The 25,086-nt window shown below is 40.2% G+C and overlaps 1 protein-coding gene across 14 annotated transcripts in view; it reads right to left on the bottom strand.

The window, feature by feature from the left end:
• APBB2 (amyloid beta precursor protein binding family B member 2) overlaps positions 1-25,086 on the bottom strand; it is a 379,382-nt gene that overhangs the window by 182,880 nt on the left and 171,416 nt on the right. For all 14 annotated transcript variants that reach the window (XM_057546265.1, XM_057546260.1, XM_057546268.1 and 11 more), the window contains one exon: positions 14,497-15,312. In XM_057546265.1, coding sequence (XP_057402248.1) covers positions 14,497-15,312 — 816 coding nt within the window. The remainder of the gene's footprint in view (positions 1-14,496; positions 15,313-25,086) is intronic.

Raw genomic sequence — 25,086 nt, 5'->3', positions numbered from 1 at the left:
GAAACAGATCTGCTTTTTAGAGCCTGTCAGCTAGAAAGATCACGAATACCACTTCAGGTAAGAACTGCTGGGTGCCTTACATGGCAGAGACCCTCAATGTCAACTTGTGAGTGGAAAAGAATGCTTGTGACCCCTTAACTTTACTGCAGAGAAGTAAAAATAAGAGAAATGGAATGGGTCATCCCTGTGTTTAACAGCTCAATCACCAGTGAATGAGATAGCTAGCCATTATTCTAGAAATATGGCTAAACCATGTTTAATATTTAAAATGGGAAAAAAGAGCAGACTGGTTCAAACCATCATTAACTATTTCAGTGGTTTCTTTCTTTTCTTTCTTTCTTTCTTGCTTGCTTGCTTTCTTTTCTTGCTTTCTTTCTTTCTCTCTCTCTTTTTTTTTTTTTTTTGTTGCAACCCTCTAATACCACCCAACCTAGTTAGAATACCCATGTTCCCCCTCCATCCTTATCCTATCACTCTTCTAAATCTAAGTATGGTTAAAACATACTTAGACACACCAAAAGAACATATAAAAGTCCTACACATAGTGGAAGAATTATGTCCAAGTAGAGCCACAACTCTTACTTGAGGACATTACCCCCTGGCTATTCCCACATTGTCACAAACTCATACATCTAAAATCAAAAACAGCATCCTTCTCCAAAAACTAATTCCTCCTCCCAACCTCACTATTTCTCAAAACCAGCATTTTCTTAGTCTTCAAACCGAACATCGGACATCTTTGATTCTCTTGTCTCCCTCATCACCCATATCTAATCTATCACTAAATCCTAGAGATTTCCTTTCTTCCACCTCTGCTCTGTTTTTAAAGCTACTAGTCTCCAGTCCTCATGGCCTCAAATGGATTGCTGTGAAACTCTCATAACTGCTTGCCTCATTTGACCCTCTGACATATTCTAGGCGCCAATGTCAGATATACCGTCTTCAAACTCCACCCTGCAAATGGCATTTCTTTTCTCATAACCGTCAGTCATGTTTCGCTAACAAAAGCAAGTTCACAATTAAGCGTTAGCATTCTCCAATCTGGCCTCCACCTACCTATGTGACCTCTCTCACAATTATCCTTCACAGACTCTCCTCTCCAGCAAAACTGCTGGAAGCACTAACCCTCTCATGGAGAGCAAAAGTTCCCCAAGGGGATTTCAGGGGATCTCTGAGGTCAACATTATTTTCATAATACTAAGATGTTATTTATAGTCTTTTTCACTGAGTTGACATTTAACTGATAGGATGCAAAAAATACAGACAAAATTGCTGGCATCTCAGCACAAAGCAAGAAAATGGCACAAATTATACTAGTAATTACTGTATTCCCTAACACTACATACGCCTACTAAAACCAACGCCAGTTTCACCTAAGAATGTCCTTGTTGAAGGAGTAAAAATTATTAATTTTATTAAATCTCAACCCTTGTATACGCTCCTTTCAGGTAATTATGCATAGAGCACTTCTGCTGCATAAAAAAGTATGATTGTTGTTTCAAGGAAAAGCACGTGGAACCAGCACTCTTTTTACTTGACAGAACCACTGACAGACAAACTATGGTTATTCGAACTTGGATACCAGGCAGGCATTTTCTCAAAACAAATGAGGTGAGCCTGTCACTTCAAGGAAAACAACTGACAGTATGTGTTGCCAATGATAAAATGTGAGCTTTCAAGCAAAAACTAGAATTTTGGAAAAACTCGTATCCACCACTGAGAGCTTGACAGCTTCCCAATAATTAATGACTTTTCTGATGAGATGAGTGGTAAGATTAACAAATGTAATGTTTTTACATTGTATAATGAAATGTGTCAACATTTGGAAGATCTTCATAACTCATTGAACCAACATTTTCCAAATTGCCAATGATGTTACAAAATTATGTATGATAGACCAATGGATTTTAATATAACACAGTACAAAAAAGTTTACTATTGTGGTTTCAGATTCTACATTATAACTAAACTTTAAGAAACTACCAATTACCAAGTTTTGGTGTAACATCAAAAAAAGAATATCCATAATTGCCTGAAAAGGCTATTTCTGCCTATATATCTGTAAGAGGTAGGAAGGATTTTCTTCATCTACTTTAATCAAAACAATTTACTAAGACGCACTAAAGGTAGAAGCAGATAAGAGAATCCAGATGCCTTCAATTAAGCCATACATTAAAGAGAGTTTCAAATAAATAAAACAATTATCACTTCTCTCATAAATTGTTGCTGGCTTTGGGGAAAAGGTTGTGCTTCACAAAACATCCTGTTTTGTTAATATTAATGGATTTCTTATTCTTTTTTAAATAAGTAACTTTTTAAAATATCTGTTTTAATTTCTAAATAAATAAACAATAAACACTGATAGATATAATCCACATAAGCAAAGACCTTTGGGGTTCTCAATAATTTTTGAAAGTGTAAAGAGGTCCCCAAGACCAAAAAGTTTGAGAACAGCGCCTTACAGCAAACTCTTCTTTTGATTTCTTCCAGTTTCTTTTTTCCATGTGCCCACCACTTTTTTATTTCTCCAAACCCCATTTGTCTTTCAATTTTGTCCTCTTCTTGCATCATGAGCCCTCCAGGTCAAGAAATACCTTATCTGGAACTTTATGACCCTGACCTGTTTTGCATACTTGGCAAAAATCTAGCTGGTACCAACTACTTATGTTTTGAGGTATGCCTATGTTATTCTTTTAACACAAGTGTAAACCAGGCATTGTTTATCCTGTGTGCTCCGGATAAAGCAGTGAATAAAACAAACTGGACCCTTCCTCCTGTGGTTTACAGTCCGGTGTTACCACTCAGTGTGCAGTCAAGCACCAGAGTTATGACAGAGCTTGCTAAAAATGCAGAATCTCAGGCCCTAGCCCAAACCTACTGAATCACAATCTACATTTCAACACGATCCCCAGGAGATTTTCCTGTACATTAACTTTGAGAAGCAGAGGATTTATGCATCCTCTTAATTACTGTGAACTTCTTGAACATAAACTATTACCTTTAATTTGTTGCACTCCTAGTATAAATAATACAGTTTACCTATTATGCTAATCATTCACTCAAACGTGAGTACCCATCAAATGGAGTCATTTCTGGGGATTAAAGACAACAACAACAAAGGCAAAACAGCTTATATCCTGAAGAAGGTTTCAATCTCATAGCAAAGATAAGACAATAATTATAATGATAGTTAACATTTCAAAAAATGCTTTCTGTGAGCCAGTTATTGCACCAAGGGCTTTAAGTAACAATTTTATAAGGTCGGTACTATTATTATTCCCACTTCAGAGATAAGAAACTTGGGACTCAGAGATTAAGAAAGTGATGGAACTGGGATGAGTCAGAATGTTTGACTCTAAAGCCCAGAAAGTGGTAAGACAGAGATTTAAAATAATTTTGAGGAAGGAGCCTCTGAGTTCCTTGAAGGAAAGCTTATGCCTCAATCTTGGAATCACCCAGAGAACTAGCTCAGTTCCTTGCACATACTAGGAACTCAGTAGACATTCATCAGCTGAAAGTGTGTGAGTAGATTAAGGTTAACCTATCATCCTTACTAAAAATAAACTGTCCAGACTTTACCAACCCAATAATGCTTAACTACATTGAAGATACAACGGACCTGAGGTGAAAATGCTTCTCCCTGATACATTATACAGAGAGTCCATTCACTGACTCAGGGCTCTTATTGCATAGCATGTGGAGGAAAAATAAACAAGAGACAGAGGGACAAGACATCGACTAAAAGGTGAAAGCCACTAGGGAACACTGAAAAGAAGCTGATGCTTATTCCAGGGAAAGAAAAGGAAAGGCAGGAGGTCATAGAATGTCTTCCTTGTCCATAGTAAGCAAAGGATGAAAGGAAATGTTGGTCAAAGGTCCCCCAAAGGACACATCCCTGGAGGAGAAACAGAAAAGTAGGAACTGAGGAGTTAGCCCATTACAAAGAAATGTCCCTGGAGGCTTCCAATTACCAGGTATCTAACTCACCACCCTCAGCCCTTGAACTTCCTTCGCTACACCTCCCAAAACCCTTTCCCAATGGTTTGGAGTTGGGGGTCATCTCCATTCTCTCACTTTCTGACAAAATCACACAGAACTGTGACCACCTTTTCTTCTAGAACATGCTGAGAAAAGGTCCTACAGTTCTACTGACACTATTCCACATGTCTAAGTAGGCTTTTATGGGCCAGCCGTCTTGTATACCTAACCATCACGTACACTACCATGTGTATGAGAAAAAAAGTGTCCTGGTAACAAAAAAATAACAGACCAAAATCAGTTTCCTAAACAAGCCACTTACAGGATGGAGATCTACCTTTATAATATCCTAGGTGTACCAATTCAGTACAGTTCTATATGAAGACTTCAAATTATGCTGAGGAAGAAGAATGATCACCTAACCATGTCCTTAATGGTATTAAAGAAGCATCCTTGCAAAGATTAAACTCAATCATATTCAAGAGTAAATCTATAGAAGGCAAAACAAAAAGGGAAAAAAAGGAAAGCTCATATAGTAATAAATATCACCTCCTCTCTTAGATACTGACAACAATGTTTTAGAGCTGGAGTTATCCCGTCCTCTCACGTTCTGACCCTTACACATGGAATGCTGACCACATATGATTTTCTAATAGTTTAATGATTCAATTTTCTAGTCAAATCTGTTCGAATAGGAAGATTTTATTTCACTGTTTTGAACCCAAGGGATCTGAAAGGGAAACACAATATAAAAATTATAAGGGTAATTGGTAACTACCCTCACATGTATGAAAGCGAACTGGGTGTATCAACTGAGCCAGACTTGAAGCACAAAATTTATGAACCACCTACAACCTAGCTTTTGAAAAGCTAATGTTTTCCCTCCTCTAACCAGATTAACAGATGGAGAACTCTGAGAAGTCATCTAAAGATGGCTTTGGAATTTTCAAGCATGTTTTGCTTCACAGTTCATGTCACACTTTATAATTCTACCAGAAGGCATGAGACTGAGACTAGGATGCCTATGATTAAAAGAAGTCTGTAGGTGCAAGCGTGCTGCTACTATAGCATTACATTGCACGCAGCTGTAACAGGCAAGCCCAACTTTAGCCTAGTTCTTTCTACTCTAATAGTTTCATGTGCGTGATGGCTGACAGCAGGAATCCACAGGCCTAATGCCTTGAGCCCCAGAAGGCAGGACCCATCTAAAGGGCTGCCGCTGACTGGGGCCTCCATGGCATTTGAGCCCAGTGTTATATGAGATTTCTGGATTTAGAAAAGAAAGGGGAAACCCATATTTCTATGTAAAAGCTCCCAATTTCTAAGCATTGGCATCTAATTCAAAACATCACCTGCTAGACAAAACCTGTCTGCAGGCTTCCTGCGCACTCCCCAGCATTCCCAGCACTCCCCTGTGCATTTGTGATCTCTGAAATTTTCATGGCATCATATTGCCTTTGCATTGCCCTAAAGTTAGGGTCATATTTTTTCTTTTATATTCTGCATAGCTCCTAAGAACATACTCTATGTTTGGTAAGCAATGTCTCTTAAACAGAGGTAAGAAAAGCATGGCTGTTGCTGATATCCCCGTCTGTCTGTTTTTAAGCTTTGATCCAAAGGAATAACAGCATCCCCGTATTGCCAAGTTCCCTGAGCTATCCTGTTCAGAACCAAGCCGAACTGCTAAATGTGAAGCTTTACAGTGTCTTTATCACATTTTCCTGCCCTTCCCATACGTATTCCCAATCTCAGTTGGGTTTATGGTTTCAGATTCACCAGTATCAGGTCCACACTAAGTTCCCTCATAGAAGAATTTGGATGAAGGCAACCAAAACTATCTTGAGGTCCTTTGCAGCATACTCTATTCATTTATCAATTCTGACAATATCTGCAAGTATTAACTTTCCTTCCTGAAAAATCTAAACACAAAATTTCTGCAAATATCCTTTCACATCTCCTCTGTGTTGCAGATATTAAGGAATTATCTATGAAGATATCTGTACTGGGTTGAACAGTATTCCTCTAAAATTCATATCCACTCAGAACCTCAGGACGTGATCTTATTTGGAAACATGGTCTTTGCAGATATAATCAGTTAAGGTGAGGCCGTACTGGATTAGGGTGGGCCCTAAATCCAATGACTGTTGTCCTTATAAGAAGGCCATGGGAAGACACAGGTAGAGACTGCTGTGATGCAGCTATAAGCCAAGGAATGCCAAGCTTTGCCAGGACCCACCAGAAGCCTGGAAGAGGCAAGGAAAGAGCCTTTAGAGGGTGAATAAGCCCGCTGATACCTTGATTTCAAACTTCTAGCCTCCAGAACTGCGAGAGAATAAATTTCTTTGTTTTAAGCCTGTATGGTATGTTTGTTTTTTTTAATAAATTTATTTATTTTATTTATTTATTTTTGGCTGCATTGGGTCTTCGCTGCTGCTCGTGGGCTTTCCCTAGTTACGGCGAGCGGGCGCTACTCTTCACTGCCTACTGCAGTGGGCAGGCCTCTCATTGCGGTGGGTTCTCTTGTTGCGGAGCACGGGCTCTAGGCACGCGGGCTTCAGTTATTGTAGCATGCGGGCTCAGTAGTTGTGGCACACGAGCTTAGTTGCTCTGCAGCATGTGGGATCTTCCCGAACCAGAGCTCGAACCCACTTGCCCTGCATTGGCAGGCGGGCTCTCAACCACTGCGCCACCAGGGAAGGCTTAAAACAAAGCGTATGGTAATTTGTTGCAGCAGTCCTGAGAAACTAATATAACATCTAAATATCTTCTTCTCTTCTTTGCTTGGAAACTTACACTGCCCAGGATCTGGGGATGGGCTTTATCTTTCCGTACTTCCTGAGGCATGCCGTGTGAAATGGGACAAAGAACCCAGGGATGCATTTCAGAAAGTGGGGACGTCTTCCATGGAGACAGGAAACTGTAGGTGAGCTATCTGAGGTCACAGACTGGTTCTAATTTAATTCTATGTCTGGGGCACCTAGCACAGTCCCCAGAGTAGACATTAAAAAAATAATTGGCATGTGTACATATATATGAATTAACAAATGAAAAAATGAATGGATGAATTAAAACAAAGCAATGGTGAACAAACCCACAAACTCTTGAATGGTTGTTAACTTCCATGGATACTACCCCTCAGTGAAAATCATGGTAAAGTTGCAGATCCATTTCAGCTCCCCATAAATGTAGACACATTCAAGCTTGCTGACTATCTGGATGTTGCTATAGCCTCTTGGCTTTTAAAACCATAAATCTCTCTATGTGTTTATTAACTTAAGGTACTTTTGTGAGGACAGTGGGTCAGGGCAGAATGTTCATGATGAAATTTGACCAGAAAATTTTCTGCAAGTGGCCGGTAGTATTTTTGTCTCTATGATCCCACTGAGTCACAATCTTAGAGGCGACATGCCCTCCTCCAAGGAGGCATCACTGGCACGTCTGGGAGCACTTCACGCAGGACTACTGGAGGCCTCCATCCCGTCATTTCCTAAGCAGTCACTCTGTCTCTGTCCGCTCCCTCTCCCCAGAAGCCAAGCAACCTGCCAAACTAGGTTCTAAAATTTTTATTTTCAAGATCCCAGTAAAGCAGACATAAGAGTGGGGGAAAAAAATCATGAATTACACTTCTTCAGTGATTAATTTTAAAAAAGAAAAGGATTCCTTACTTTTTTAACAGCTCTGAAGGGCAATGATCTCCCCACATCTTCATCTGTTGAAAACCTATTTAACCTCCAGCACAGACAACTTCGATGCCTGAGCTTCCATATCCCAGTCAAAGTTTCTTCCTCCTCTAAGCTCACCCTACCCCACAACATTCCACCATCTCATGGCTCCTTCCTGGTTCCATCTTGAATATATCAACGGTCTTGTGTTCACTACTAGACTGGTAGACTTTTGTTGCCACTCATTGCACTGTATTCATTTTTTTGTGTACCCTAAAGTACCTAGTATAATACTTTATAATGGAAGGCAACCAAAACCTATCCTATCATTCAACTGAATATAAATTGTTTCTAGAACTTTCCAAAAATAATTAATTGAGCAAAATCATTTTCTTCCTTAAGTTCATGAGGTGAAATAAAAAATCTTTTTATAAATCTTACTCCCGAGGTACTAAAATCTAATTTGGAAATCACACCATCCATCCCAGAACTATGTGTCCGAGCTATTTTGGAAACATCTCACATCTGTCTTCTTGAATTCCTCCTGTCACATCAGGGAACGCTCAACTGAGAAGACAAGACAAGAAGGCTAGTGAATCACTAAAGGGTGTTTAAAAGATTAAAATTAATTCAGCAGGACAAACCAGCTGAACACTGGGTCTTTTCTATATCCTGGAATTTTTTTTTTAAAGGGATGGGAACTTTCAAAAAGCAATTTAAAAATAATTTATGGTTGAAATTACCAAAATCCATTTGACATAAAATGAACACTTAGAAGACGTTTCGGAAAGTTAATAATATAAACTTATCCAAAGCTCTAACACTCTTAAGCTAGCTAAGGCCAGAAATAATTAGTGCTGCCAATTGTGTTGACATAATTAGGTTTGTGCCTTGGCTTTTGCCCTCACCAGCTATCCAACTTGCAAAAGAGTTCCACTTTGCTGGCCTCAAGACTGGAAACCAACCAACTTAAGACAGCAAAGGATTCAAACTCTCCAGCAACATCGTTCAACTTACAATGCAAGGCAAAGTGTGAAGGTAAGTGAAAACAAAATGGTCCTTTTCCTTAACCCTGGCTCTTCTGGCTTGCAGACTTAAAAACTCAAATACAAAGAACGTTTGTGACACGCTGAACTACTGACCCCAACCCTTCATCCCTCCCTGGAGCCTAGAATACAAATAAGAATCACCATATCCAGGTGCTCTGAACAATTATTTTATACAAGTTGGGCTTACCTTTTCTATTTCTATAGCTGTACTGATGTAGCAAACCTCAGAGTATGCATGTTTGTGGTCCAGCTCCATCTACCCAACCAGCAAACAGATAACATTTAGGGAGCCTGTCACTATGTGTTATGTACTGTGTGAAGAGGTTCACATCCACACGTAATGAAGACTTAGCTCCCACTTTCATGGAGCTCCAAGTCTAAACAAAAACTTTCCAGTAAGGTTACAAACTGCTGAGAGGAATGTGATAACAGTGAATTGGAAATATTTCCTTGAGGTACAGAAAAAGGACTTTCAACAGCTCAGAGGGTCTAGGAACGTTTCACAGAGGAGCTGAAATTTGAGCTAAAACTCAATTGTTTACAGGAATGGAAAGGTCCTCTAAAATATAATTTTCTATCTTTCAGATTATCAGGATAATCCAGTTGACGTGGATAAAGTCTGATGTATTCAGCCACTGGTGCCACGAGTCTAGGTCTCAGAACTACGATACAGTGGAAAAGCGCTGGATGCTAGGTCCAAAGATCTTGGTTCAAGTCCCAGCATGGCCACCTGAGTGTGAGAGAGTATCACAAACGAGACCTGGCACCCAGAATTTCAGTGCCTTCCCCAGTAATTTGTTAATCAGTATCCGCCCCACCCCCCGCACTGTGAGGCAATATGATCAATTAAGTTCAAAATAGGTACCCAATATCAAAATCAGACATCGATTAAAATATAATATTAAATGATTTACTCAATACATCAGGGCCATCTGGGGATATATGTAGATAGCTTCCATTTTTATTCAATTAGTCATTATTCATTTACTAAGTTTACCTGCTATATTTCAGGCACTGACAGCACAAAGATGAAGACAAACCAATCGCTGCCCTTAGAAGATGCAGAAAGTCCTAACTAAAATTAGAGCCCAACGTATGCAGACCAGGGGTGGAAAGGGGGGGGTGGGGTGGGATGAATTTGGAGACTGGGATTGACATATATACACCACTATGTATAAAATACATAACTAATGAGAACCTGCTGTACAGCACAGGGAACTCTACTCAATGATCTGTGGTGACCTAAATGGGAAGGAAATCCAAAAAAGGGGATATGTGTATTCATAAAGCTGATTCACTTCACTGGACAGCAGAAACCAGCACAACACTGTAAAGCAACTACACTCCAATTAAAAAAATTTTTTTTAATATGTAATAAAATCAGAGCCCAAAATATAGGTAATCCGTAATTAAGAGAGAAGTAAACTTTTATCCCACTGCTGTACTGATAATGATTATCACTAATAATGATAAGCACTAATATTTATTACGCTCTTGCTGTATGCCAGACACTGTTCTAAGAGCTCTTCAAAGATGTTCTCACTTAATCTTCACAACAGATCTATGCTAAAACCCTACCAGCACTCCCATTTCACAGTTGAGAGGCTATGCAAATTGCCTACATGGAACCCAGCTGAGGTTTGAACTCAGGAAGTTGACTCTAGAGCCCATCCTCTCAATGATAAATTAATGCAGCATTGGGCCCACTGTCACACCATCTAGATTTGATTTTCTCAGTGTATATTCTGCCTTTGTACACTTTAGTAATGAACCTAATTTTGAAATGGCTATTCCACAAGATCCACCCAGTTTCATACTTTGCATCTTCAACTTTATTAAGCCCCAAATTAAACCTAAGTTACCTGTTGGTACAAACTAGGTACCCAGGTAGTATCAGAATGTTGTGTCTTTCCAAAGTTTTCATGAAGCAAACATAAAACACCAGGTGATTAAATGGAAAGACTACACACAATCTGACCAACCTATATTCATCTGAGCCATCATGCTTACCTGGGGCCACTGAGGGGACTGCATCTCTGGCAAAACCTGAACAGACTTAAAGTTCCCACTTTCAAGTACCAAAATGATGCAACACTTTCCTTTAGAATCCAGGTCAGGGCATTCTTTTGAACTTTTCTAAATTCCTATGAAACTCAGTAATTCTGCTGATGCTTCCCCACCGCCCCCCGCTTCTAATAACCTCTTGCTTCTCAAAGGACAGACGACATAGGAGGAAAAGAGGAGAAACATATATACATGATTGACTGTGCAAAGAAAGTTACTAACATGCTGGCCTGGGCGATTCAGAAAGAAAGGGAAACAGAAAATGGTCAATCTCTGGGCTGGGCAGTGCATTTTATTTTATAAATAGCATTCTAACTTGGAAAGCGTGTCCCTAAGGTAGAAATGAGTCTATTTATTTTTCCAGGCTCCCCAGAGCACAGTCTACAATCCAAAGATAACTGGGTCAAGATTTAGTCATACAACATACACCACTGTGATGAATATTTGCTTAGCACACGGTGTATAAGCAAGTATGTACACTTTGTATATATGTATATATGTACCATGGTGCTGCATACTAGTATCTTACAAAATACTTGCTCTTATTTCTTTTCTTTCAACAATTAGTATTTTGTGTTTATTTTATATATATATATAAAACTCATATATACTATATAGAACATATATAATAATGATTTCACCATTAGAAGTGTTTAATTCAAATTGACTGTGGGACTTCCCTGGCAGTCCAGTGGTTAAGACTCTGCACTCCCAATGCAGGGGGCATGGGTTCGATCCCTGATCGGGGAACTAAGATCCCACGTGCCACATGGTGTGGCCAAAAAAAAAAAAAAAAAAATTGACTGTGATCATTGTGAACACTAACAGTATGTTTCACTGGAAAGATGAACTCAAAAAAAATACCAATGCTGAATAATCAATTATTTTATTTTACTCGCTAATTTATGTGATCTGTGTGATCATGAAGTAAAGAGGTGTCTTTTCAGTTGGAGTTCACAACTGGCTCTAAGGAAATTCCAAAAGAATTCCCAAATATTATTAATATTCTGAGGCATTGCATTAGGCTGAAATAAAGATCCCGAAGTGATGATTTTGAAGGGATGGCTTCTAACATTTGTAAAAAACTCAGTCTCACAGCTTTAGAGAGTTGGGTCATAGCTAACACACTTTTTCAAGCACATCTGATTCAAAATGTCTATCCTTAGCTAGCCATTACAGGCCATCACCATACTGCCATCCTTACTCTAAAACTCAAGGTCTTCAAAAGCGACTTTAAGAATGAAAAATGAATGTATCCTCTCAACATGTCAGAAAACTCTAATCCAGTTCACATCACATGCCAAGCCCTGTAATGGGTTCTGTAGAGAAACCCCAGCAGCAAGTAACACCAGGACACCGAGCAAATGAGTGGTGAGCCGAGGGGACCCTGGAAAGGTCCCCTGGAGAGAGTGGCAGTGGACCAAGCCAGTGCACAGGTGCAGTTTAAACTTGGTGCTCTTGGGACTTCCCTGGTGGTCCAGTGGTTAAGAATCTGCCTTCCAATGCAGGGAACGCGGGTTCGATCCCTGGTCTGGGAACTAAGATCCCACATGCAGTGGGGTAACTGAGCCTGCACGCCCTGAAGCCCTCGCGCCACAACTAGAGAGAAGCCTGAGCACCACAACAAAAGATCCCGCATGCTGCAACTAAGACCTGATGCAGCCAAATAAATAAATCAATAAAAATAAAAAATAAACTTGGTGCTCACCACCAGCCCTTATTGACACCAGCACTCAATAAGCGAAGGGGCCAGGGATAGAAATACCCTAAACACTCAGCAGTGAGGGAATCATTAAATAAATCATGGAGCTTGAAGAGGGTGGAACAGCATGCTTTAATACTTAAATTCAGCCTGAGGTAGAAAAATGCTACATCCTGATATGAAGTGATCTGCAAAATATATACTTTGGTGGAAAAAGCAAAGCATTTATAAAACAATGTAATGTGTCATTTTTTTTCTTGTTTTAATTTTTACTGTGGAAATTTTTAAACATACAAAATGAGAGAGAACAGAATAATAAACCCTTATGTACCCACCTTTAACAAGGATCAGCTTATGGGCAAAATCCCATATACAATAGTATAGCATATTATATTATACTATAATATTTTAGTATGTATCTCTAAATGGTAAGGACTCTTTAAAAATATCATTATAAAATTTGGGTAAATTTTAATATTTATTATAAATGTGGGTATATGCCTAAAATGGTTTCTGGAAAAAAAAAAACTAAAACAAAAGTAGTGGTTGCCCCTGGAAAAACGGGGGCCAGAGTGAGGAACCGAGGAGACTTTACTGTTACTTAATACCTTTCAGTAAAATGTAAAATGTAGCTACAACAGGGAGCACAGGGCCTGGAAGAGCAGCAGAAAGGCTGCCATGATGTGAGGAAGACAGTGTGGCCTCAAGTGGAGGGCGCTGAACACACGAGGTTGAGTTTGAATGTGAGACACTCAAGGAGCCATTTATATAGATTCAAACACTAGCAGGTGACAGTGTCCATCGGCTACAGGATATGAAGTCTCTAAATGTGAAAAGTAATAGAGAGTTGTGAACTCAGTGACATTACTATACATAATTACGATTCCAATAATGTGCAGATCCAGGCATTTCTGAGATGAAATGGGCTCATCTCAACCTCCCTACTGCCATATCCAGCTACAGGAGGCTGATGAAATCTATCATTTAAAGCACTGTGGTTTTAAAGGGCACTTCAAAAACACTTTTTTTTTTTTTTTTAAACAAATTAATGTCTTACTTTCTCCTCTTTTCCCATCTGTAGTCCTTGTAATTTCTCTGCCTTATAGGTGGGGAAAATGTCGGTTCCTTCCCTGGTGGTTTTATCTGTTACATCTGTATCACATTAACAGAGCCCTGGGATCCACCACAGGCAGGGTTAGGTTAAAGAAATAAGCCTTTGTGAGTGCTTGCTTACAGTGAATTCAGACACAATACAGTTCTCCAGTCTTTTAATCTCAGGATCAGTAAAATAGGGGCTATGAGAAGATAAGATTAAAAGTAGCTGATTTTTAGGACCCTGTTCATTTCTGTGACAATTCTCACTCCTCTGAAAAATCCAAAGATGTTACAAAATATAGACAAAAGTCAGGAAAGACTGGTCTCACCAGACTAGTTAAAATCCAAAACTTCTAAATATATGTTAAAAGAAACACTACTTTCTCACTTTCAAATATCACTTGAACAAGGCTAATAAAATGTTCCCCAGTAAAGGTCAAAAGGGAAATGTCTTTAATGAATAGACTTTCAACTTTTTAAACCTTAAACTTTTCATTAGCTTGAGCATAAATAAGTTTTTTCTGAGAATTTTAAAATAGTTGGTTCTCTTTTTCAGGTTATATCCTGCCCCCGGCAAGTGTCTCCCTTTTATTATTTTCCTTAACAAAACCTAGTATTTCTACATAGTATATAGAAATAGTTCACTTAACCACTGGCAGTATAGTTGCTAAATAGGTGATGTTTTACTGTACTTAACACCGGGGAGCTATTTCTTTTACAAAAATGCTTCCCAGGACAAACAACTTATGTATGAATCAAGATGAAACCGCTGAGGAATCTAATGATATTTTCACACAAATTGCCCAATTTTACCTCAAGAGGCCCATGTTCTTCTCTACCAGCAGATGAAAATTTGCGGGGAGGGGGTCAGTGTAGAGATTAATTCCATCAATAAGGGAAAACACCAAAAGAAAGTGCCACCGTAGGTTACACCTTTCCCAGGTACCTGTCTCATCTGCGGAGCTGGGAGAGGCACTGTCTTGGGACAGGGTCGTCCAGCTGGACTCCTCGTCGCTCGGTGCCAGGTTCTGGATCCGGTGGAGTGCACAATCGGTTTTGGCCCCTGTTTTAGGATGATCCTTCTTGGTCTCCGGGCTGGATGATACGGTGGCTATCTGGCCATCTTCAGGGCTGAACTGGGGTTTGTTTGGTTTCTGCAGCAGTAAGTCGCCATTCCCGACGACGGTGGAGGCCTGGCTCTGGCCTGGCTGGGCCTTCTCTTCCACAGCCCCATGCTGGTTGCCCAAATTCTGCTCGAGTTCTCTGGTTGAGGTTTCCAGGTCTGCATAGTAATTCAGGAAGCTCTTGGTTCTTCGGGCCTGGGAGGGTAAAATCTCGCAGCCCGAGGAATCCCGTGGGTGGGGCTCTTTACCCTCTAACTTCTCAGAAGTTATGTTGATGACTGCAGTGGGGCTGACGTTTCTGTTGGGGTCCTGCTGCCCTTGTTCTGCAGCCTTCCGGAGCTGGTTCTCTCCATTTTTCACCAGCTTGATGTTGGCAGAGCCATTTCCCAGCAGGGGCTGTGCGGCCAGATCTGAGAGGCCCATTGCCGCCTGGATGTTAGTTAGTGCATATTTTTTCCTGCATTTCGGGGGTGTGCTGTTCTTGGTTTCTGTGTGTTTTATTTCAGCGTTCAACAGTTCATTGTGGGAGGAACGGAGATTAAGGGTGTTTGGTGGTGTGGCCGGGCTATTCCGATTCGTGACGTCTGTCGTTCCGCTGCTGGCCATAAACACTGCCAAAGTGTCTACACCTGAGTCAGCTGGAAAAAAAAAGAAAACTGGTCATTAGACGCCTGGCATGATTAAAACTACTTAGCATACAGAGTGAGCAAACATTTCTGTACAGAAAATTGCAAGAACCAATGCTTCCGTTGCAGTTTTGTAGAACGGACCCATTTTCCTCTCTCTTTTCACCGTTCGCTCATACATTAAACAGGAGCAAATAAAAGGCTTAATGTGGATACACAAAAGCCAATTTATAGAAAAGCTAGGAGGTCTGAGGGTCCAAATTTTACTTAAAGTAAAAAAGTATCTCTCTTTTGAAATCATATAAAAGCATTTTCTTCCAGCAGCTGGTCTTTGCTTTTTCACAACCTTGCAAATCATCCCCTTTCTAAACATTTACACCACATTTCTATTCTGTCGTTCCCTCAGGCAACAAAAAAGTTGCTCAAAAATCCTCTGGTGCTCCAGCTTTCTTAACTAACCTGAAAGGTCACTGTTCAATGAAGCACCATACATCCAAGGTAATTTTTCTTCACCATGTTTAAAAATAGTGTTCTGAACACCAGGAAAAATCAAACCTCCATTAGAGTTTGATAATGTCTTATGAACATTTCTGACCTGGGCTTACTGTTTGTACTAAACAGAAATTTTGGAGAAATGGCTTAATTGCTCAAGAACATACATACCCACATAAAACTATTACTAATAATGTAGCATTGAGCCCTTGGCTACAGATGTGTTAAGAGTCCCCAAAGGAGTCTGAATATATTCCACTGAATTAAAACACAGACTCAGGGCTTCCCTGGTGGCGCAGTGGTTGAGAGTCTGCCTGCCAATGCAGGGGACACGGGTTCGAGCCCTGGTCTGGGAAGATCCCACATGCCGCGGAGCGACTAGGCCAGTGAGCCACAACTACTGAGCCTGCACATCTGGAGCCTGTGCTCCGCAACAAGAGAGGCCGCGATAGTGAGAGGCCCGCGCACCGCGATGAAGAGTGGCCCCCGCTTGCCACAACTAGAGAAAGCCCTCGCACAGAAAAGAAGACCCAACACAGCCAAAAATTAATTAATTAATTAATTAATTAAAAACAAACAAAACAAAACACAGACTCAGCGGTTTGCAGTCACCACAAGCCCTTGCAGAACTCCTAGGAAATTATCTGACAGTTGCATTTATCTCAAATATTGTTCACACCATCAGTGATTTGTTCCATGTGTCTCTTGCTAGGAAGAGAGAAAGGTTTCTCAGACTAGAAGGGAATAAAAATTCATCAGCAAAAATTTCTAAGGTTTCAGATTTCTCAGTCTATGAGGAATGACTTCTTTCTTATCTGATCCCTTGCCCTCCAGAGACCTCCGTGGGCTCTACACCAGCAGTAGATGAACCAAAGCACAGCTCCCAACATTCCTGAAATTGTACTGTGACAACTCCCTCTTCCTCCACCAGGCAAAACAGAGACCTCCTCAGGGAAGGAAGGTAAGAATGTTCTACTGTTCGGGAGCTCAGAGGTATCCCTTTCCATCATCTGATACTCAGGATAAGCTATTTTAGAAAAGAGTCACCCACTGATTCTAGAGTCTGTGTGCTTCTTGGAAGCTAGGGAACAACTGTACACTCCAGGCAGTGTCCATATTTACAACAGAATGACCATATGGCCCACAGAGATAGCTAAGGCTGTAACCCAAAGTGGTTAGACTTTGGGCCCCATTCTTTAGAATTATTATTTATAAGGATTCCTGCTTACCCAGCACCTACTGCACTTGGGCTTCATTGAGAATCTGGTTTGTTTTTCCCTTTTAAACACTACTCTGATGACTAAATTTTAAACAAAAATGTATACTGTTTTGGCTACTACTACCATTTTACAGAAAACATATTTCAATTTATAATTCAACCTCACTCCATAGCAGCATTTGATATGAAAAGGGCCCACCTTGAACCCACATGAAGTTTTCCCTGAGACACACAACCATAACATAGGCACACAAGAGAAAATTATGTTTAGACTTCTGGGTATTTAGAGTGACATTATTATAAAAAATCTGGCAATCTGCTGGCTTTTTAGAAGGTATGGCAAAAAAATTGCTATGAGGCTATTTTACGATGTTAGGTACTATATCCTAGCAATGTTATTAGGGAGAATTTTTTATTTACTCTGCTTATAATTATAAACATTTTCAGAAAGAATACCATCAAAATTTCTTGGTGAGTTAATATTTAAGTGGCTTTTATATCCTGGATGTGACAGATAAAAACTTTGAGCCAACAGAGCTGGAGGAATCAGGCTCCCTGACTTCAGACTATACTACAAAGCTACAGTAATCAAAACAGTATGGTACTGGCACAGAAACAGAAATATAGATCAATGGAACAGGATAGAAAGTCCAGAGATAAACACATGCACCTATGGTCACCTAATCTATGAAAAAGAAGGCAAGAATATACAGTGGAGAAAAGACAGTCTCTTAGGTAAGTGGTGCTGGGAAAAACTGGACAGCTACAGGTAAAAGAATAAAATTAGAACATTTTCTAACACCATACACAAAAATAAACTCAAATGGATGAAATACCTAAGGGTAAGACTGGATACTATAAAACTCTTAGAGGAAAACATAGGCAGAACACTCTCTCACATAAATTGCAGCAAGATCTTTTTTGATCCACCTCCTAGAGTAATGAAAATAAAAACAAAAATAAACAAATGGGACCTAATTAAACTTAAAAGCCTTTGCACAGCAAAGGAAACCATAAGATGAAAAGACAACCCTCAGAATGGGAGAAAATATTTGCAAACGAAGCAATGGACAAAGGATTAATCTCCAAAATATACAAACAGCTCATGCAGCTCAATATCAAAAAAATAAACAACCCAAACAAAAAATGGGCAGAAGACCTAAATAGACATTTCTCCAAAGAAGACACAGAGATGGCCAAAAAGCACATGAAAAGATGCTCAACATCACTAATTATTAGAGAAGTGCAAGTCAAAACTACAGTGAGGTACATCACCTCACACTGGTCAGAATCAAAAAAATCTACAACAATAAATGCTGGAGAGGGTGTGGAGAAAAGGGAACCTTCCTACACTGTTGGTGGGAATGTAAATTGGTATAGACACTATAGAGAACAGTATGAAGATTCCTTAAAAAACTAAAACTAGAGCTACCATATGATCCAGGAATCCCACTCCCGGGGATATATTTCTGGAGAAAACTGTAATTCGAAAATATATAGGTACCCCAATGTTCACTGCAGCACTGTTTAAAATAGCCAGGACATGGAAGCAAACTAAATGTCCATCAACGGAGGAATGGATAAAGAAGATGTGGTACAAATATACAATGGAATATTACTCAGCCATAAAAAAGTAAAAAATAATGCCATTTGCAGTGACATGGATGGACCCAGAGATTGTCATACTGAGTGAAGTAAGTCAGACAGAAAATGAAAAGGCAACCTATGGAATGGGATTTTTAAAAAGGAAAGAAATAGGCACAGAGGGGGAGACATGATTAAGGTGTCAGATGTGAACAGTGAGGAATGCACTCCAGGATCTGGCCTGGGGAGGGCAGGAGACGGAGCCGGGAGGAGGGTGAAGAGCTAGGGGAAAAGGAAAAGGCCAAGGGGTCAGAGGTCTCCGAAAGGTAAGGGAACAGGTGTGACAGGAACAAGGGATTGCTCCAACCCTAGCTGCATGCATACCTTGGGGAGCTTTTAAAAAGCCCAGAAGCCCAGGTCCCACACCCTAAGACACTCCCAAATTCTGATTCAATTAGTTTGGGATTGGGCCCAGTCAGGGTATTAAAATGGAATGTTCTTTGGGTGATTCCAGTGTGTGGCCAAGGCTGAGAACCACTGCAGTAAGTGAGAGATTTGGAAGAAAAAGATGATACATATGCATGTTAATGATTTCAGAGGCTCTTGAAACACTCTGGTCACACATGTCATGTTCCTTGTACATGCACACATTCTCAGCATCCCTCCCTCCTTCCTGGCAAATTTCTACTCCACCTTTAAGATTCAGGGTAGATGTCACCTCTTTGGGAAGCCTTCTCTTGCCCCTCTAGACAGGCTCCAGGGCTGCTTCTTCTACACCCTTCATAAAGCTATCTCCATTTCTCCACAGCATAACAGCATTTCTCACACTGTTTTATTTTTAACCTATTTGAGTTTACCACTAAGCTGTGACTTCCAGCAACAAGCACAGTGGCCTAGCATGCAGTAGGCACTCAGTAAATGTTCGTAGAATAAACTGTTGAATAAAATGAAAAAGACAAGTGTTTCATTAACATCTCAAGAAATGTTTACTTAAAAAGCCTAGGTTAAATTTTTGAGTTTCTTCTTAAAGATTGAAAGGAAACCACCATTACTGCCTAAATAGTCAACGGTAAATTCATTTTTCCTTTCCTTGAAAAAGACTAATGCTCTCAGAAAGGGAAAAGGTGATCAGTGGTCAGTTATCTCAGCTTTCCCCCCGTGCAAGCAGCATCTGGGCAAGATTTAAAATAAAATCCTTCAATACTGTCTAGACCAATTTATTTTGCTCCTCAGTCTCAGCTCAAGAAAATTCCTGGTCAATTCTGTCATAACTCCCCAAAGAAGAAAAGACTATTTAGAGTCAAATAGCCTTTTTTTTTTTTTTGACCCAGAGCAGACTGGTGTACTTCTTTGCCAAACATGATTTCTCACCAGCTGTGATCCCAACAGCTTAAAGTTCTCCAAGCTCTGGTGTGAAGAAAACTGGAGGCCCAGCAGAGGCTCTGGTGCACACAGCACACGTGTTCCTGTCACCCTGTGATCCCCACCACCCAATTCTGGGCCTTCCTCTGTTCCTTACCTCCTCCTGTTTAACATCTGCATCATTAATAACACGGAACAGAAGAGAATTAAGTAGAATGGGAAATAGCAACATAACAATAATATAACAAATTGTGTTGAAAAACAGATGCTCTATGGACATGGAAATGAAAGGATATAGAATGAAAGATGCTATACTGAGACTCTCAAAAGTTGGTGTATTTAAGCTGGTTCCATTTTTCTCTGCCTCACATGAGTTTACTATAGTTATAGATCAAAGAAAACTTGGTATAATACTCCCTATAAACTGGGGAAAGAGGGGAAGTTAAGTCCACTAACGCACGGGCTGGATGCTAACTGAGAATTCACGGCATTGCCATTCTCCCGAATTCCCTGCCTGGAAACCTGGGAATAGCCCTTCATGAGTTTCTTATCCTACCAAATTCTGTCTATTTTACTGGAAGACGTTTCTCCAATAAATTGAGTTCCCCCTTCTCACCATCTTTATGGCTGCTTTCAGGTTCTCACCACTTTAAGTTTCCTTCTATATCTCCCAAGCACAACAGTCTCTCAAACTCCAGTCTACCCTGATACAGTTCGTCCTCTGTAATTCTAAAAACAAACGGACCGTGCAATTCTCAGTTTAAAAATTTCTACTGGCTCCCTGTTGTCCAAATTCAGCTCAGTATACAAGGCACTTCAAATTCTCCTCTGCTAGCCTAAATCTACCCTTCCCATCGCATCTCCTGTCACTGCACCTCCCCCTCCCGCTGTGGTCCCTACAATGACAGCAACAGTGAACTTTTCTGAGGATGCTAAGCCTCTTCACAACCCTTTGCCTCTGCACATAGCATTTGTTTCCTCTGCCTGGGAAGGTCCTTTGCCCTCATCTGCTTTACTCCTGCCCTATTTCCTGCCTGAAAACTCCTATAAATCCTTCAAAACCCAGCTCACATGTCCTCCCTTTAGGCCTTCTCTGACTCTTGAACATAATCCTCTGTGCTAGGTGTGTGACATGCAGTTCACATCAGCACTTCTATACTATATTATAATATCAATTGAGAGATCTCGCTCCCCTTCAATACCGCAAGTGCCTTGAGGGCAGTGACTGTTTTGTTCACTTTTTATGACAGTTTTATTGAGATATAATTCACATACCATAAAGTTCACCTTTTTAAAGTATAATTCAGGGGTCTTTAGCATATGCACAGAGTTGTGCATTCATCGCTACAACCTAATTGCAGAACATTTTTATCACCCCAAAAGGAAATCCTGTACTCATGAGCAGGCACTCTCTATTCCTCCCTCCCCTAAGCCCCTGAAAACCACTAATCTACTTTCCGTCTTCATGGGTTTGCCTGTTCTGGACATTTCATATAAACAGACTCATACAATATGTGGTCTCTGTGATTAGCTTCCTTCACTTATGTGTATCCTTAAGGTTCATCCATGTTTTAGTATGTATCACTACTTCATTCCTTTTTATGATCAAATCATATTCTACCGTATGGATCTACCACATTTTGTTTATCTGTTCATCAGTTAACAGGTATTTGGATTATTTACACTTTTTAGCTATTATGAATAATGCTGCTATGAACATTTGTGTACAAGTTTTTGTGTGGACATATGTTTTCAATTCTCTTGGATATATACCCAAGAGCGGAACTGCTGATTATAATTCTCCTGTGATGTGCACACGTATATATAGACATACATACCATACGTATACGTGTGTGTGTGTGTGTGTGTGCGTGTGTGTGTATATAAAGCCTTGTGAGGAACTGCCAGACTGTTCTGCAAAGCAGTTGTACCAGTTTACATTCCCACTGGCAATGCATAAAGGTTTTGATTTCTCTACATTCTTGTCAACACTTGTTATTGTCTCTTTTTGATTATAGCTACCCAAACAAGTGTGATTTAATTTTGATTTGCATTCGCCTTTCCTTTTTATATTCCAGAGTTTCCAGTTCCTTTTGCAAAGCCTGGCACATAAGAGCACTCAATAAATGTTTGGTTCATTCATCGTTCACTCATTTATTAACTAAATATTTTTCACTCATTCATTAACTAAACACTTTCTGAGCATCTATTACATGCCAGTTGCTCTTCTCAAGGTCAAGAACACAACAGTGTACAAAATAAGCAAAATGAATGAGAAATGAGCAAGCAAATGCCAATAACCCTGAGGGCCAGTCTTCAGTACAAAGGTGGCTCTGCCCCTGGATATCTCGAAGGTGAATGGGACCCATGACTTTGCCATCACCTCCACATCTATTCATCATGCTGTCTTGAGCATAACTCACAAAGATCCAACACCAATTCAAGAGGCTCGATTCCTATTCCAGAGCTCGGTATACGTCCAGAGCTAAGAGTGTGACAAGAGCTCATATTACTACTGCTGTCACTCTCCTGCATGCACGATGCACAAACATCTGTTATGACCTGGCATGTATTTCCTCCTTTTCTGGTAAAAGCGTCACAATTTTTCTTGAGAATCAGCCTCCCTCCATGCTCATTCATTCATTCAACAAATATTTTTTCGTGCATTACTATGCGACAGATACAGTTCTAACTGCTCAGGAGACAGCAGTGAACAAAACTGACAAAATTAAAATATCTGCTCTCACAGAGGAATTCAGCCCCTGTGTTGCAGGCAGAGATGACTCAACCCCTTATTCATGAGGTCCATGGCCTGGGCCCAGCCAATCAGAGGAGCAAATCTCCATGGCTGTGGTGACTGGTTCAAGGAAAAGCATATGACAAATCCTAAGCCTTCTGCCAGAATGATCAGAAGAGAAGTGCTCTCTTTTCTCTTTTTCTTGAACTAGAAGATATAAGCCTAGAGCTTTAAGAGGTCACCATGAAGAGACACCTGTGTACGTAAGACCTAACAAATGGGCAGACCGAGCCAGGAAACAGAGAGAAAGTGAACATGCCCTAATGACATTGCTGGAATCCCTGAAACGAGTCATGCCTGAAACATGAGGTGCTGGGACTTCCAGGGTATTGAAGCCAATAGATTTTCAGCAAGTAAAAGAGCTGTAGTTAATATAACGAACAGAGTATTTTTTATGAAGCCCAACTAAAATTAGGTAAGCCAGGATCACTTTAATTTCATGGCTAACAAAGCCTTCCTCAAACTCTGAGTCGCAAAGATCCCAGCCCTGAGATGTAACCCCGTAACTCAGGTGACATCCTAATACAAACCCATGCTGGAGCCCGGAGTTAAACCTGCCCTCCCGCCTTCTCTTTTCTGAGACTTCTAGCCTCCTGTCAAAGAAAGTTTGTCAGTAATGACAGGAAACTCCTCTCTTCAATAACCTGCTGCTCTCCCTCTGCTCCCTTGGCATGCTTAACAAAATTGGAAATTGACAAACAGGCCGGGGAAGCTCAATGCCTGACCAATTCTTAAATGAGACTTCACATTTTCTTCATTTTTTAATTTTTCTGCTATACAACTTTATTTCCACTGAGGAGTTAACAGCAAAACTTCTACCCTGAGGAATGTTGCCTTTTGAACTAGACCTCAAAGTATGAAGGAAATGAAGTAAACTCAGATTTTTTTTCTTTTAGGAAGGAGAGGCAAGATAAAGCTGGTTTCCTGAAATTACTCATGAAAGTAAACTCTCAATGTGACAAAAATGATAAGAACTTCTCTATGAACAAAGGAGGCAAAGGTTATTAGGAGGCAGCTTGGGTCCCTGGGTCAGAGAGATCACAGGATTAGAACCTTAGAAGTTTTTAAACCAGGAGGACAACGTCACACAGCTGGTTCACAGGACAACTGCCCCAGGCTCTAAGATAAAGAGGTGATTTCACCCGCTAGGTCTGCCCCACCTAAGGGTTTCCCATGCCCCATTCAGCTAAACTGCCTGAGGGCTCACTCCACTCAACATCCCAAGTGGATCTGAGGAAAGTCAAGAAAGATGTACCAAACACTTTTCTTCAAGAAACTCAGACAGGGCAGAGACAAGGATACGTTATTAACAAAACTCCCAATGGCTAAAGTATGCACAGGGTACGAGAAGAAGGTATTAAGGATGAGGACAGAGGTTCAAGGAAGACTCCCACAAAAGGAACAGCTGAGCTGGGTCTTGAAGGATAGGGTTAGGGTTAGGGTCCACCAGTGGACAAGGAAGAGAAAGGCACTCCAGGTGGGAAAATAACCTGGTATATCAACATCACACCCAGCAGATGTAGTCACCTTGGCATATTATATGCTTACCCCAAGGATATTTTCTTTGCTCAATTTCTAAGCTGTTTTCATCATTTCATCTTCTTCTAAATGATGTCTTCTGAAGACAACTGTATTTTTTAAATATAGCTCTAGAGTTTTAAGGCCAAGTTTGACTAACATAGTCAGTGATCAAGCTGGTTTAGGTGAGGAAAAGTAGGTAAACTAAAGTAACAACATAGATTTTCTTGAAAATCTGATAAGCTGGCCTCAAGGCAATTCCAAAAGAGAAAAAAAAAAAAACATTAAACAAGGGCAGAATCCTTGAAATAGGGTAGTTACTCTACTATGTCACAGGCTGAGACCTACTTGGAAGGGACTCCTGTGTTGAATCTCGAAGGTTCAACAGGAATTTTCCAAGACATATAAGGGTATACATTCTGGCATGTTTGTTTTTTTAAAGGCTTCCTGCAGTCACAGCTCCTAAGAGTTGAAAATGGGCTTTAAAGCAAACCTTATCCCAATTATTGGTCCATACTCTACTTCACTAGCTGCCATTGGATTTTCAGGTAAAAAGTGGCTGGAATGATACTCTACTGAAATAAAAATACCGTTTTCCTTGTAAAATGTGTTACATCTTATACCAATGCATGATAGCAGTAGCTGTTATTAAAAACCACGCTGGATAACGGTTTCATTATCTCTTATATAACTACCAATGAATAAAGCAATTTGAGTAACAACAGGAAAAGTGAATAATTGGTATAACAAAATATAGTGACAATAAGAAATTTCTATAAGTTATTTGATTAGTTCGCCTCTATTTAGAGGGAAA

The sequence above is a fragment of the Balaenoptera acutorostrata genome, chromosome 5, assembly GCF_949987535.1.
Source record: "Balaenoptera acutorostrata chromosome 5, mBalAcu1.1, whole genome shotgun sequence".
Taxonomy (NCBI): Eukaryota; Metazoa; Chordata; class Mammalia; order Artiodactyla; family Balaenopteridae; genus Balaenoptera; species Balaenoptera acutorostrata.
Note: the sequence above shows the minus strand (reverse complement) of the source record. Positions and strands in the feature narration are given on the sequence as shown.